The sequence below is a fragment of the Leptopilina boulardi genome, unplaced genomic scaffold (genome assembly GCF_019393585.1).
Source record: "Leptopilina boulardi isolate dan_hultmark-lab unplaced genomic scaffold, ZJU_Lbou_2.1 LbouV2_97, whole genome shotgun sequence".
Taxonomy (NCBI): Eukaryota; Metazoa; Arthropoda; class Insecta; order Hymenoptera; family Figitidae; genus Leptopilina; species Leptopilina boulardi.
In genome coordinates this window covers 294,116-309,377 of record NW_026138046.1, presented here as the reverse complement: position 1 = coordinate 309,377, position 15,262 = coordinate 294,116, and the positions used below count along the sequence as shown (strand labels likewise).

The 15,262-nt window shown below is 25.4% G+C and overlaps 1 protein-coding gene across 2 annotated transcripts in view; it reads left to right on the top strand.

The window, feature by feature from the left end:
• The first annotated feature begins 884 nt into the window (after window positions 1-884).
• LOC127290954 (protein FAM13A) overlaps window positions 885-15,262 on the top strand; it is a 48,379-nt gene continuing 34,001 nt past the window's right edge. Inside the window, exons 1-6 of one of the 2 annotated variants that reach the window (XM_051319812.1) lie at window positions 885-1,210; window positions 3,817-3,941; window positions 6,470-7,252; window positions 7,433-7,552; window positions 9,206-9,596; window positions 11,551-11,794. In XM_051319812.1, the coding sequence (XP_051175769.1) occupies window positions 7,466-7,552; window positions 9,206-9,596; window positions 11,551-11,794 (722 nt within the window). In that variant the 5' untranslated portion in view covers window positions 885-1,210; window positions 3,817-3,941; window positions 6,470-7,252; window positions 7,433-7,465. Of the gene's footprint in view, window positions 1,211-3,816; window positions 3,942-5,392; window positions 5,551-6,469; window positions 7,253-7,432; window positions 7,553-9,205; window positions 9,597-11,550; window positions 11,795-15,262 lie in introns of those variants that run through there. The other variant, XM_051319813.1, reaches the window with a different exon arrangement.

Below are 15,262 nucleotides of genomic sequence, written 5' to 3'. Positions count from 1 at the left end.
AATATTTTTTTTTTTATTTATTTATTTTTCAATCCGATCTACAATTTTTAATAGTTTAATATTTATTTTCTACTTATTTTTTTTTTTTCTCTTTAAATCTAAAAAATTTAATAATTTGGTTTTAATTTTATTTTTTCTTACGAATCTACAATAAAAAAAAAAAAAATAATAAAAAATTTATTATTAATCTTTTTTTCTATTTTCTATTAATTTTACTTTTGCAAAATTAAAAATTTTTCATATATGAAGTACGTAATTACTTTTTTTTTTACTATTATTGACACTATTACAAATGTTATAGTTATTTTTGCTAAGATTTTAGTAATTTTTATCTGAACTATTTCTCCTATTTTCTATGAAAATTGTAATTTTCACTAAAAAGAAATTGGAATTTCGCGCCATTAGTATTTTCTTTTGCCATTTCATAAGGTTGGTATTATTTAATGTTCAAAAATTTGCAGAGGCAATCAGCTTTCAAAAAAAAAAAAAAATATATATATAAATAAAAATATTATTATAACAGTTATAATTATTATTATAACATAATAAGTAAATAATACAAATAAAAAAAACAGATAAAAATAAAAACTACATCATTACTTGATACATCCCTGATATTTTTTTCAAATTTCAATTTTTTTTTAAAGGAAATCTTCATATTCTTTTTTTTCATTTCCTGATATATTTCAGAGTTTTATTAACTTGTAATTATTTATTAAATTATTATGAATAGATTTAATATTTATTTTAAAAAAATTTTAAATTATATTTAAAAATTTTTTTCCCCAGTTGCGAATGGCAACGGGTTCCCAAACACCCCCATCCATGTTAATACGTCCCTGTCCGTTGTTGCAGTTTTCCGTTTAAAAAATATATATTGTAGTTTAAAAATGGCGGCCGTGCAGTTCGTGCCGGTCAATTGTTTTCGTTTATATAAATAATTGAAAACTATTTTTTAATCAAAATATTATTAAACAATTTTCAATTTAAAGTGAAAAGTAATAATTTAAAATTGATTTTATTATTTTCATATTACAAAATAGTATTATAAATATATATATATATCTATAATTTTGCTTCGACAGTGATTAAAATTTCAATATTTTTATATATTGCATGTGTAAAAAGCATCTTTATAAACATTTTTTTTTTTACTTATTCACATCATCACAGAAGAAACACGGAAGATTATTCTATTTGAATTTTAAAGGTTAGTATTCGTTTTTTTCGTATTATACAAGAATGATAATAAATTATAAAATTTTCTGTTACTTTTTTTTTAATATATATATGTACGATGCATGAAACATTTATTTTTTTTTAATGCGGTATTCAAATTACATTTCTGTTATCGTTGTTTTGTTTACATTCCGAGGAGTGAGCGAGAAAAAAAAAAATGTCTACTAAAAATTTCTACTGTTTTAATAAAAAAAAAAATTTACAATTGTATTTAATTTGAGTAACAAATAATTTATAATTATTATTGCAAATTAATATCTTCCTTTAAATTAATTTTTATATATCGTTAAAATTGCAAAAAAATCTCATATTATTTTATTTCATTTTCAAAATGAAATTTAATCAACAAATTTTTAGGTTAAGTTTTTATTTATTATAATTATTACTTTTGTAACGGACTTTTTAATTAAACAAAACAAATAATAAAAATAACAAATTTACAATTGATAATAATTAATCAATAAAATTTAATATATTATTATTATTATTATTATTATTATTATTATTTATTATATTTGTTATTGTTTATTTAAATATTTTTTAACTAATTTATTTAAAAGATTTATTTGTTAATATTTTTTTTGTTTTTAAATAAATTAACTAATTCATTAAATTTTTTTAATAAAAAAAAAAAATATTTCTAATTGTTAGAAAAAAAATTAATTTCTCTATTTAAAAAATTAAATTACTAATTTTATTAAATAATATAATTCAAATTAAATTTTTCAAAAACTAAATTTCATGACAAATTTATTATTCTTTTTCTTTATTATTATTATTATTATTATTATTATTATTATTATTATTATTATTATATATAATAATACCTAATAATAATAATAATAAATTTATATATATATATAAAATTTATTTATAATAAAATATAAATTATATAAATAAATATTTACTTGAATCAAATAATTTTTATTTGAATTAAATAAATTGTATCTGAACCAATAATTTTTGTATTTAAAACAAATGCCATTTTAATTAACTCAAATAATAATAATAATAATTATTTGAAACAAATAAATATTTATTTCATAATAGTCAAGTAACCAATTATTTGAATCAAATAAATTTTTTTTTTTACTATGCCTTAAAAATATTTCTATTAAAATTTTGTATTTATTTAAAAAAAAAAAAGAACAATATTTTATAAAAAAAAAAAATACTAATTTTCTTCACACATAGAATATTTTTCTTTAGAATTACACTCGACAATTGTTATACAAAATATTTAATTATTGAAGAAAAGAAACATTAATAATGGATCGAATGTCGGCATATAGTATTTATACATAATTTATTGTTCTCGCAAAAAAGGTTTTTCTTAAGAAAATTGATTTTTTTTTTTTTTTTTTTTTTCGGTGTTTCAAAGATGCTTTCAACTTGAATCGTTCGTAGTTGTCGTTTATTCATAGGTGAAACGAGCGAACTTACAACATATATATATATATATGTATATAAACGATGCTATTCTGAAAAGACGGTCTTTATATACATATATCTATAAAGTATACAACATACCTACCTTGCAAATGTACATACATACAGTACCTAAGAGGTCATTGACCGTGGATGATCTATCGACGTCAATAGATTCCTCGACCTATAAATTCCACAATATATTTTCATAACAATCTCGCTCAGCTCATTGTCGTTGAATTTGATATTTTCTTTTCATTGTTATAGAATTTATCGATTTTTGTAAAATTTTAGAATTTATTTCTTTGCAGAATTAAATTTCTAATTCAATTAAAAAAAAAAAAAAAAAATAGGGTATTTTGAGTTAGTATTTTCATTATAATTTTTATTATTATTATTAAAAATAGTCATTATAGGGTACTTTATCATTTAACAATTTTAATTGGACAGTTATAAATAGCTATACTTAAGAGTAGCTATATAATGAACTTTCTTGAAATTTACAGAAAGTTTAGAGAGAGAGACGATCGATATGTTGAGAGTAACATTTTCAGACAACTGCGCACTTGCTTATAAGGACAATTGAAGTTCGAATGGAAGATTTCATCATCAATGCGCTTTAGGGGGTTATAGAAAAAGAGAGTGAGTTGAATGAGTGAGAGAAAGAGAGCGAGAGAGAGGGGGGGGGAACTGTCGGTTAAAATTCGAGAGAGATTCCGATATACGAGTAGTATAGTCACCCTCGACTTTTGTAAGGGGAACCCGTGACCTTCAACTTCAAACCCTTCCTTCACCCATGGGACAACGATGAGGACAAACAACATAGGGCTTTCTCTTTCCGCTTTCCCCCATTGATTCGAGAACTCATGAATGGGCGCGAAAGTCGACCCTCCCTTTCGCTGAATACAATTTATCATTATTATCATATATATATATATATTTTTTTTTTCATTCATTCAACATTTCTCAATTTTTGTATTAGAGACTATAATTTGATAATAATTACATTTATGATAAGAATGAAAGTAATTTTGTTTTTCTATTGTAGAAAATTTTATTTTTTAGACTATGATTTATTTTTTTTTATTTCATTTGATGAGAATGACAATAATTTTCAATATCTAATATTGTGTTTATTTTCTTTTTCAGGTGGAATCGAAGTGCGGACAACGAAAATGTGTTTTTTATAGAAAACTAAATCGTAATAAATAAAATACAAGAACATAGTTCAACAAAAGGCGATAAAAGAGCCTCACAGAGTACAATATATTGCTGTAAGATTACAGAAAGCATGTTGCAAGCTTATGCATGTTTAGTTCGTAAGATTAGTTTATAAATCAGTAGTAAATGAAACGCATCAATAAGTCCTAAATTTCATAAGACAGAATTTTATTTATTTTATATTTTTTATTTAATTAAATTTTCACTTAATCATAATTTCTATATTTTAATATTGATTTCAAATTTGATTTTCATTTTTAAAAATATACTCTATATTAAATAAAAGTTTGGTTAAATAAATATTTGCTAACAAAAGAATTTGTTTGGAAGTTTTTTGTTAATTACTAATTCAGAGAAACGGAAATGGCTAAAAGAAAACTAATGAAATTTTGTTAATTAAAAATTCCAACTAATGAATTTTTAGGAATTATTAATGCGTTTCAACAAATTGGTTTCGGGAATTTTTGGTGTTGGTTAAATCCAAATCTGGTTAAAATTAAAATTTTCTTTTGGTCTACATTTTTAATTTTTTTACTTTTGACTAGATTTAGATTCAGTGAATGTTGGATTCTTATAAAACTTGGTATTAAAGGGAGTTTAATTTTTTTTTATTTTTTGCTTTTTTATTATTGTAGTTTATGTAGAAGTTATTAGAGTTGATAATTATGAATCTAAATTCAAAAATTCCTGTACTAAAAATGTTATTAAAAATTCGTATTGCATCCTTCATTTTTGAATTTTTCTCAGTTAAAATCTTTTAAATGTCAGTTTCATAAAAATTGAATTACGCAGGGAAAAAAATCTTTATTTGGAACAGCGATATGTGTCTCTAGAATATCGAAAACTTTCGCTGTTTTAGTAAAACATATCGCTATTCCAGGTGAAGATTTTTTTTCGTGCGAAATTTCCGATTCGTTTATATTTATAAATGTAGAATTAAACAAAATTTCTCGAATTTACGTCACAAATTTTGGCCCCTTCTGTTAAAATTTTCAAATTTTATTACCAGGGGCCAACATTTATGACGTAAATTCAAAACCTCAATTAAAATAAAAGAGTCAGAATTTTCCGTGTTTTTCTGAAATGTAGGGAAAAAAAGAGAGGGGGTGTCGGAGGGGTAGATGTAGAGGTAGAGGTGGTAAAGACTGATCTTCCTCAATGTTGTTGATGATAAGGGAAAGAATCGATAAGAACAGGGAGTCAGGATACATATATATATACATATAAGGCTCGGAGTCCTCGATTAGGGTTGTTTACACGAAGAATAAAATCTACAAGAAAACAGAAGCCAAGTCGCCGCGCGCTTTTTCTCCTTCTCTTTTTAATAAATACCCCTCTCTCTCTCTTTCTCTCAATCTTGTCTCGTGACTCACGTGACCCGGCCTCTCTATTGATTACGCGGGGGTGCATGCGCCCTTGCACAATTTCTGGTACCAGGGAATGACGTTTCCGCGGTTTAAACGAGAAAGACTTGCCTATATTCTCAAAAAAGGGGGTGGTATGAGGTGATTCGTCCCCCCCTCCTCTTTCCCTCGATAGAGAATCTTTCAACGACACCACCACACTACCACCATCAGTCGCTTATCGTTCAAAGGAATAGCTCTATCTTTTTTTTTTCGAAAAAACAAAAGTCGTGGACATGAGACACCAAATTTGTGTCAGGTAAAAATTTTCCTTTTTGTGAAAAAAAAATAAAAGAACCGGTATTGTGAAATTTGTTTCGATTTTTTAGTTCATGTGTTTTATTTATTTTTTTGCGCTTTAAGTGAAATTTTTTCAGTATAAGGAAATTTGTTTTAAATAATTGTTTATATTAAAGTGAATCATTTTTTTCGGTTGTAAATTATCGAAAAGTGAGAGAAAATTGGATAATTTTGTTTTTCGAGTTCAAATTGTATTGGGATTTGGAAAAATGTTTTTTAAATACGTTGTGAATTATTGGAATTTTCCGTGTCTCGAGTAGATATATTATTAAAGCAATAAGTAGTCGATTAAAAGGTTTCATTTTGGTCTTAATTGTGTATTATAACCAAAAAGAAAAATTCTATTAATGTTTATAAAGAAATAATTTAATTTAATTTAAATCATTATTTATGTAATCTACGATTAAACATGAAATAGTTAGGGGTCGATTATATATTCTTTACATAATTCCCAAAGTTCGTGTATCGTCCGTTTCGTTGTCTTTAGACTCAGAAATAATTTGACATAGATTTTTTTTATTTCGCCTACTCAGTTATTTGGTTCGTAGTACATAGTTTCTTGCATCGATTTTCGCAATACTTAAATTTTCTTTTTAAATATTGTTCGAATTTATAAAAAGTAGTGTTTTTTTTACGCATTTAGAATTTTACTTCGTAATTCCGACGAAAATTCTCTCTTCCGTCGGAATTTTATGTTCATTTCAAGCAAAAAATCGAAGGAAAATTATTAATTTTATTATTTTAGCGGAAACGGGAAGGTCTTCTTAGAGATTCGGTCAGAATTCGGACAATAATTTTTTCCGATATTTATATATATATAAAAAAAAAATAAATCAATATTTTTGAAATAAAATTCTGGTTTTCATTTTTGATTCCAGGATTGAATTTTAAGAGATCAAGTGTGAAAAAGAAAAAAAAGGGGAGATTTGGATTGACATGTCAATGCTAGGAAAATTGTGGTGACCTAGCATCCTCCATTTATTGGACGACCTTCGATGCTTAAGCTACGCTTGGTGACAACTCACTTTTTAAAACAGCCATAGGCAGTGCCCTGAGCCTGGCAAAAGGGGCCAATAAATATAATGTGCCGCGATTGGGACATGAACCCAAAAAAAATTGCTTATCAAACATTTCAATTGTTGTAATAATTGTCATCTTGGTAAAACGATTAAAAAAAAAAAAAAAACCTACTACAACAACCAAGAAACAGTTCCTGTATAATCAGGAACAAAAACGTTTATAATCACGTCTAAGTACGGGCAACTCCTCATTAAATTTCACAATTTTCATCTACCGCGAATTAAAAAAAAGAAAAAAAACTTTACATTTCAATAGAATTCAAAAACAAATAAGAAAATTTTGCACATTTTTTGTATAAAAAAAAAAAAAAATTGTCACTCATGATTATACACTGAAAAGAAAAAAAATTGAAAGAGAAGATTTTTTTTCGAAAGATTTAAAAAGAACTTTTTGGAAAGAAGTTTGCTGTTTTTGTTGAGACGGATTTTGTTTTTGTGTTTTTGAACGAGGAGAGACAGAGAGAAAAAGGAGATTAAAAAACGAAAAAAAAAAATAAAAATAATAAAGCGACACTTGGGAAGGAGTCAGCTTTCAGGCTGAGCGCTTACGCCAACCTGTGGAGGGTAGCGAGAGAGTGTATTGTGAGTATTAATTAATATTATTATTATTTGAATTTTGATTTAAAAATTTTTTTTAATTGCCTTATTAATTCAAAAAAAAACGTAAAAACAAAAATTTAATGATTCAAAAAATGTAAAAAAAAACAACAAGAATTTGTTAATTAAAAAAAAAGTTAATTTAAAAAAATGTTTTTTTTCCAGTGCGGCAGTGGGTCGCGGTGCCGAAAAAGTGGGATGAGACGACCTCAGCAAGAGTCTGAACAACATAATAATCATGGAACAACAACAGCAACAACAACAACGAATCAGATGCACGAAAAGGTAAATTTGCACAAATTAATTAAAATTATATTAAATCACTTTTTTTCTTTTTTTTCGAATGCTTTATTTTATAATGTACAGCAAGTAAAAATTTTTTTAAGCGATAATAAATCTATTATTTTGAATTTTTAAAATCTGGCCTCATATTCGTAATCAACAACCCAAAAAATCCCCGAGTAACAAGTTTTAGGCGATTTTAATCAATTTTTCAAAAAATTTTCTACCATATTAGATCCGCCATTTTGAATGTTTAAAAACTGATAACACATTCGTTATTAGCGATCCTAAACCCCCCCCCCCAAGTAGTAAGTTTCATAGAAATTAAAACGATTCTTAAATTTTTGTCCGCCATATTGGATCCGCCATTTTAAATTATGAAAAACTGATATCAAATTCGTAATCAGCGACCACAAAAACCCCCGAGTAACGATTTTTAAGCGAATTCAATTGATTTTTGTAAATTTGTCAGCAATATTGGATCCGCCATTTTTAATTTTGGAAAACTGCCATCGGATACGTAATCATTGGCCCCAAAAGAACAGATTTTGATATAGATCTGAATAAATGTAATTATTAATTTTTTCAAATTTCTACAGAGGACGTGACTAATAAAAAGGCGTGTCTAATTAGACACACCCCTTAATAGTTTACGCCCCATTTTTTCTAAATTTAAAAACATAAAAGTTTAAATACTACTTTGAACTTTACCTCAAGAATCATTAGTCACGCCCCTTAATTAGGCACACCCCCTTTATTAAACACACCCCTTAAACAGACACGCCCCATTTTTATAAATTCAAAAAAAAAAACAATATAAAAATTTGGATAATACTTTAAATTCGGCCTATGGAATTATTAATTAGTCACGCCACTTAATTGCACGCTTAATTAAGTGAAGTAACTTATTAATAATTCCAAAGGCGGAATTCAAATTAATATTTAAACTTTTTTATTATTATTTTGAATTTATGTAAAATGGGGCGTCATCTATAAGGGGCGTGACTAATTGATAATTTTAAAAAAAACTCCATGAATTATCCAAACTTATTTTTTGAATTTAAAAAGAATGAGGCGTGACATATTAAGGGGCGTGTGTAATGAGACACACCACTTAATAGGTCACGCCCCATTTTATCTAAATTCAAAAAAATAATATAAAAATTTGGATAATACGTTTAATTTTGCCTTTATAATTATTAGTCACGCCCCTTAATTAAACACGCGACTAATAATGGGGTGTGTTTAATTAAGTAGCGTAGCTTATTAATAATTCTAAAGGCAGAATTCAAATTATTATCCAATCTTTTATATTATTATTTTGAATTTATGAAAAATGGGACGTCACCTATAAGGGGCGTGACTAATTGATAATTCCAAAGAAAACTCTGTAAAGTATCCAAACTTATTTTTTAAATTTAGAAAGAATTACGCGTTATATATTAAAGGGCGTGTGTAATGAGACACGCCCCTTAATAAGACACGCCCCATTTTGTTTAAATTAAAAAAAAATAATATAAAAATTTGGACAATACGTTGAATTTTGCCTATGAAACTATTATTTAGTCACGCCCCTTAATTAGCCACATCTCTTAACGAAACACACCCCTTAATAGATCACGCCCAATTTTTATAAATTGAATTTTCAAATTTCAGGACGAATCACGTTTGACAAGAGTGAAACGCGCCCTAACTGGTTCACTATTGGGTCGTGGATCATCATCGGGATCATCGAAACGTATTTTTGGCGTACCATTGGAGTCGTGTGACACATATTTAGATAGTGGCGTACCATTTGTTGTCTATCGTCTTTGTACATACATCGAAAATTATGGCTTTCATTGTCCAGGTGTATTTCGTCTCTCAGGTGGTAATCCACGTTTAGCCGAACGTTTAAGACAAAGATTTGAACATCGTGGCGATGCCGATCTTGAAAGTGCCGCCTGTCCATCGACAGCGGCAACAATTCTTCGTCAATATCTCAAGGAATTACCAAGTCCACTTGTCACGACGTCACTGGTTGATAGACTCCTGCAAGTTTATAAACGTAAGTTTTTATTATTATTTTTTAATTTAAAAAAAAATGGGGAAATGTTTTTTTTTTGTTGTTGGTCAAATTTCGATGAGAATGTTTATATCATTGGTTAAAATGCTTGTAATTGATTATTTTCCATGATGAAAATTCTTGTATATATATATATATATATATTATTTCTTGTTATTTGGAATTAACGGATAGTGGGGCGTGTCTAATTAAGGGGCGTTGCTAATTAATAATTTTATTTTTTAGTTACGCCCCTTAATAAGTCACACCTCATTCTTTCTAAATTCAAGAAAAAAAATTATAATTTTGGATAATTCATAGAATTTCGTCTTTGTAATTGTTAATTAGTCACGCCCCTTAATTAAACACACCCCTTTTAATTACACGCCCCATTTTTTAAATATAATATAAAAGTTTGGATAAAACTTTGAATTCGTCCTTTTGAATTATGAATTAGTAACGCCCCATAATTAGACACACCCCTTGATTAGTTACGCCCCTTCTAAAAATTATAAAAAATATGTAATATAGTAATTTGTATTAGAGAATTTTTAACATTATTAATCAGTCACGCCCCTTAATTAGACTCACCCCCTTTTATTAGATAAGCACCCTCATCCCTTAATTCCAAATAACAAGAAATTTCGTCACTATAATTTTTTATTGACGAAATTCTATGTCTCCTCCACACTTCTATATTTATTATATCTGTTTTTTTTATTAAGAAAGCGTTGGGCGTGACTATTATTAATTCTAGAGGCGAAATTGTAAATTCGTTTAAAGAGAGTGGGGCTTAACTGAAGGGGGCGTGACTAATTAATAATACTAGAAACTAGCGTATCTAATTAAGAAGAGTGAGTAATTAAGGGGCGTGACTGATTAATATTTCCAAAGACGGAATTCAAAGTATCATCCAAATTTTTATATTATATTTTGTATTTAGTTAAAATGGGGCATTACCTATCAAGGGGCGTGTCTAATTAAGAGGCGTGGTTAAGAAAGGGGGTGTGTCTAATTAAGAGGCGTGACTAAATAATAATTTCAAAGGCAAAATTCAACGTATTATCTAAATTTTTTATATAATATATTTTTTGAATTTAGAAAATGTGGGCCGTGACTTATACAGGGGTGTGACATATTAAGGGGCGTGGCTAATTAAAGGGGCGTTACTAATTAATAATTCTACAAACGAAATTTTACACTTTATTTCAAGCATATATTATTGTTTTTAAAACTTGGAGGATGGGCGTGGCTAATAAAGAGGGTGTGTATGTAATTAAGGGGCGTATCTAATTAAGAGGAGTGAGTAATTAAGGGGCGTGACTGATTAATATTTCCAAAGACGGAATTCAAAGTATCATCCAAATTTTTATATTATATTTTGTATTTAGTTAAAATGGGGCATTACCTATCGAGGGGCGTGTCTAAATAAGAGGCGTGGTTAAGAAAGGGGGTGTGTCTAATTAAGGGGCGTGACTAAATAATAATTCTATAGGTGGAATTCAACGTAGTATCTAAACTTTTATATTATTTTTTTTGAATTTATAAAAATGGGGCGTGACCTAATAATGGGCGTGTCTAATTAAGGGGTGTGTCTAATTAAGGGGTGTGTCTAATTAAGGGGCGTGACTAAATAATAATTTCAAAGGCAAAATTCAACGTACTATCTAAATTTTTTTTTATAATATATTTTTTGAATTTAGAAAATGTGGGCCGTGACCTATTAAGAGGTGTGGCCTATTAAGGGGCGTGGCTAATTAAAGGGGCGTTACTAATTAATAATTCTAGAGGCGTAACCATGAATTGTGGGGAGGGGGCATTATTAAATAAAAATTGATTAAATTAATTGTTTTCATTCCCCTATTGTTTTAAAAATAATTTTGATAAAAAAAAAAATTTTGAATATTTTTGAATTAATTGATAATTCTATTTTGTTTTTGTTTTTTTCTCTTTCTAGAATGTTATGCGGCTGATCGTGAGTCTTGGATTAAGGGAACGAAAGAATTGGTTTCGACGCTGCCGCCAAATAATTATCGATTACTCGGCTTTTTGGCTCATTATTTCGATAAATATGAAAGTCTACACGAACGAAATGCAGGAATTTCTTTGGTTTTTGCACCTGTGATTTTGCCCCACGTACCACCGGCGACGAATCTACTTAATGACATTATACGCGATGCTGAGATTCTCTTTTCTGATTGGTGAGTGTTTTTTTTCTTTTTTCTTTATATATATATATATATATATATATATATATAAAATAAAAATTTTAAAATAAAAAAATATATATATATATATATATATATATATATATTTACTATTAATTGATTTTTCTTCGTATTTACCAAAAAAAAAAATTTCTACAATTTTGATTAAGAATTTTTTAATTTAAAAATTTTTACAATTTAGTGCGAATCTTTACGAATTTTTATTTACTCGAATTTTTTATATTTAAAATTCTGAAAAAGGCCACGAATTATGGTATTTTGATTGAAATTGAAAAAAAATGTCCGAATAAAAAAAAACATAACCTACAAAATAAAGGGGAATTTTTAAAAATCGTTCAATTAGAAAATATTTAAGAAAAAATAATTGTGATTGGCCGAATTTTTCAAAAAAATCCGCCAAAATTTTATTTGTAAGTTATGTTTTTTTTTTGTTTTTATTTTTGTTTTTTTTTTTTTTTTGAAAAAATCGTCTAAATAGAAAATTCTGTTTTACTGAAAATTATTTAAAATAAAAATTCTAAACTAATGAATTTTATATAGAATATTATTAATATTAATTATTTTTTTTCCAACCTCAAAATAAATGATATTTTATTATCATCATTATTATATTGTGTGAGCCTTGATTATGAAAATAATTCAAGATTGATATTTTCGTTTCAATGAAACCCACACACGTGTGTATGAACCAACTTTTTTTTTTCACCCTCCTTCGAAAGCGAAAGGTAGAGAGAAAAATTTACTCATGTGAATTCACATCGACTTCCGTATTTAGTCGATATAAATTTTTTTCTTGTGGAAATATTTATTTTTGTATTTTTTTTTTTCTATTTTTTTACTATTTTTTTTCCTACTTTTTTGAAATTGATTTTTTTTCAAATTAAGTGATTGAAATCAAAGCAAAAAAAAAAAATCACGAATTATTGTTTAACAGAATTTTTATTTAAAATTCTATCGAATTTTCCAAAATTTTAATTTCTTTTTTACAATTTGTATTTTATTTAAATTTTTTTAATTGAGTATTTTAAAATTTTTGTTTTTTTCTTTTTTTTCCTCTTTTTTTTTTTAAACGTATCGTGACCGTTACAAGAGAAAAAGTTTTTTTTTTTTATAATTAAGTAATTTGTGTAAATACTAATAACAGGATTAGCGTTATAAAAATTAAAATCATTTCCTACTTTTTTTTACTAGATAAAAAAAATTGTAAACAAACTGTATTAATAGAGAAGGTCAATGATATTTTATTCTTTTTATATATATATATATATATTTTTTTTTTTTATTTTTATTTATTATTTAATTAATAATTAATTAAATATAAATTTTATTTTTTTTATTTATTAATTTATTTTATTTTATTGAACATAATTTTTATTTCCTTTTTTTATTATTATTATTTAATTAATTTAAAATAAATTTTAATTTTTTTATTTACCTATTTTTATTTGATTATTTATTTTATTTCTTTGAATATAAATTTAATTTATTTTTTATTTATTAATTTTAATATATCGAGACACATAAAACTATAAAATATTAGAATTCACTTTTGTCGCTCTCCATTTCCTGTCACAATGTATAATAAAAAGGAAATCAAGACACAGGCAATTCTCTTCAGGGTCGAACTAATTTTTTTTTTTTTTTTTTTTATTTTCATTTTTATTAGGTCACTGATACGAGACAATAAAAACGAAAAAAAAAAAAAAAAAAAATGAAAAAAGAAAAATTTGCAAACTCATTCCCGGTCATTGTATTACCTTCAATTTATATATAAATATAAAAAAAATTTTCTTTCAATTTAAAAAAAAATTTACATTGCTATAATAAATTCGAAAAATTCGGTAAAAATTAAAATTTTAAATTTATAATGACGAAAAATAAATCTTTGATTTCAAATAATTATACAAATTTTTCTTTTTTCGTTTAATTTTAAATTAATTTTAATATTTAATTAAACACTTTTTTATTGTAATTAATGGAAAATAAATTTTTGGAAAAATTCTGCAAATGATAAAAAAAAAAATTCCAAATTTAAAATTGAATAATTTATCATTATTTGTATCTTGCAGTAAAAATTTCAATTTTATTTTGAAACAAAATTTAAAAAATACATAAATTTTAAAATAATTAAAATATAAAAAAATATTTTTGGTAAAAAAAAAAAACTAAAAATTATAAATAGAAATTTTTTTTAAGTTAAATTAAAAGGAATTTAATTTGTAAAACTATATTTTAATGCGTTTCATTACAATCCAGAGATATTTGATATAAAAACAAAGATTGCGGTTTCCTGGTGTAGAAAAAAAAGCAAAAAAAAAAAAAATCTTAAACTACCGGATTTTCGTCTTTAGTAAAGTATATAATTATTCTTTAAATAATTATCGTAATGATAATATTAGAATAATAATAATAATAAATTATAATATATTATTATATTTTATTATATTTAATAATTATATTTTTCAACCAGTTTTCAAATGATAAAAAGGGTTAAAAATAAAAAAAAAAATTAATTTCGAAAAAACGGGGTTAAAAATTTTTTTTCGAAAAAACTATTGTTGGCAGTAAAAAGTACACGAAAAACCCTACAAAAAACCCTATTCACAAATTAAAATCCATAAACTTATGTTAAAGATATTAAGGTCGGAAAATGACAACATCAAATTCTTCTTAATTCGATGTCATTTTCTAACCTATAGAACTTTAACATAAGTTTATGGATTTTAATTTGTAAATAGGGTTTTTTGCAGGGTTTTTCATGTACTTTCTACTGCCAATAATAGTTTTTTCGAAAAAAAATTTTTAACTCCATTTTTCGCGAAATTAATATTTTTTTTTTCACTTCTGCCTCCATTGCCTCAATTGCCAACATAATTATTGCTTTTTTTAAAATTTTTTCCCCCAAAACTTATTGTTTTATAATTTTTATATTTACATAATTTATTGCAAAAAATCTTAGCTTTCCAATGAAAATAAAAAAAAAAAATTAACGTAATAAAAGGGGTTTTAAATGAAAAATAAATCTTAATTTTGTAAAAACAAAGGGGGTTAAAAATATTTTTCTTTTTGTTAAATAACTATGTTTTAAAAAAAAATTCAGCTTTGAAATGAAAATAAATAAAAAAAAAAAAAAAAAACAAGGAGAAAAGAAGATTAAACCAAAAAATGTGGATTAATTGCCAAAAAAATTGAGTTAAAATTTTTTTTTTCTAAAAAACTATTGAAGGCAATAAAAAGTACACGAAAAACCCTACAGAAAACTCTATTCATAAATTAAAATCCATAAACTTGTGTTAAAGTTATGTAGGTTAGAAAATGACATCGAATTGAGAAGAATTTGAAGTTGTCATATTCCGACCTTTTTATCTTTGACATAAGTTGATGGATTTTAATTTGTAAATAGAGGTTTTTGCAGGGTTTTTCATGTACTTTTTACTGCCG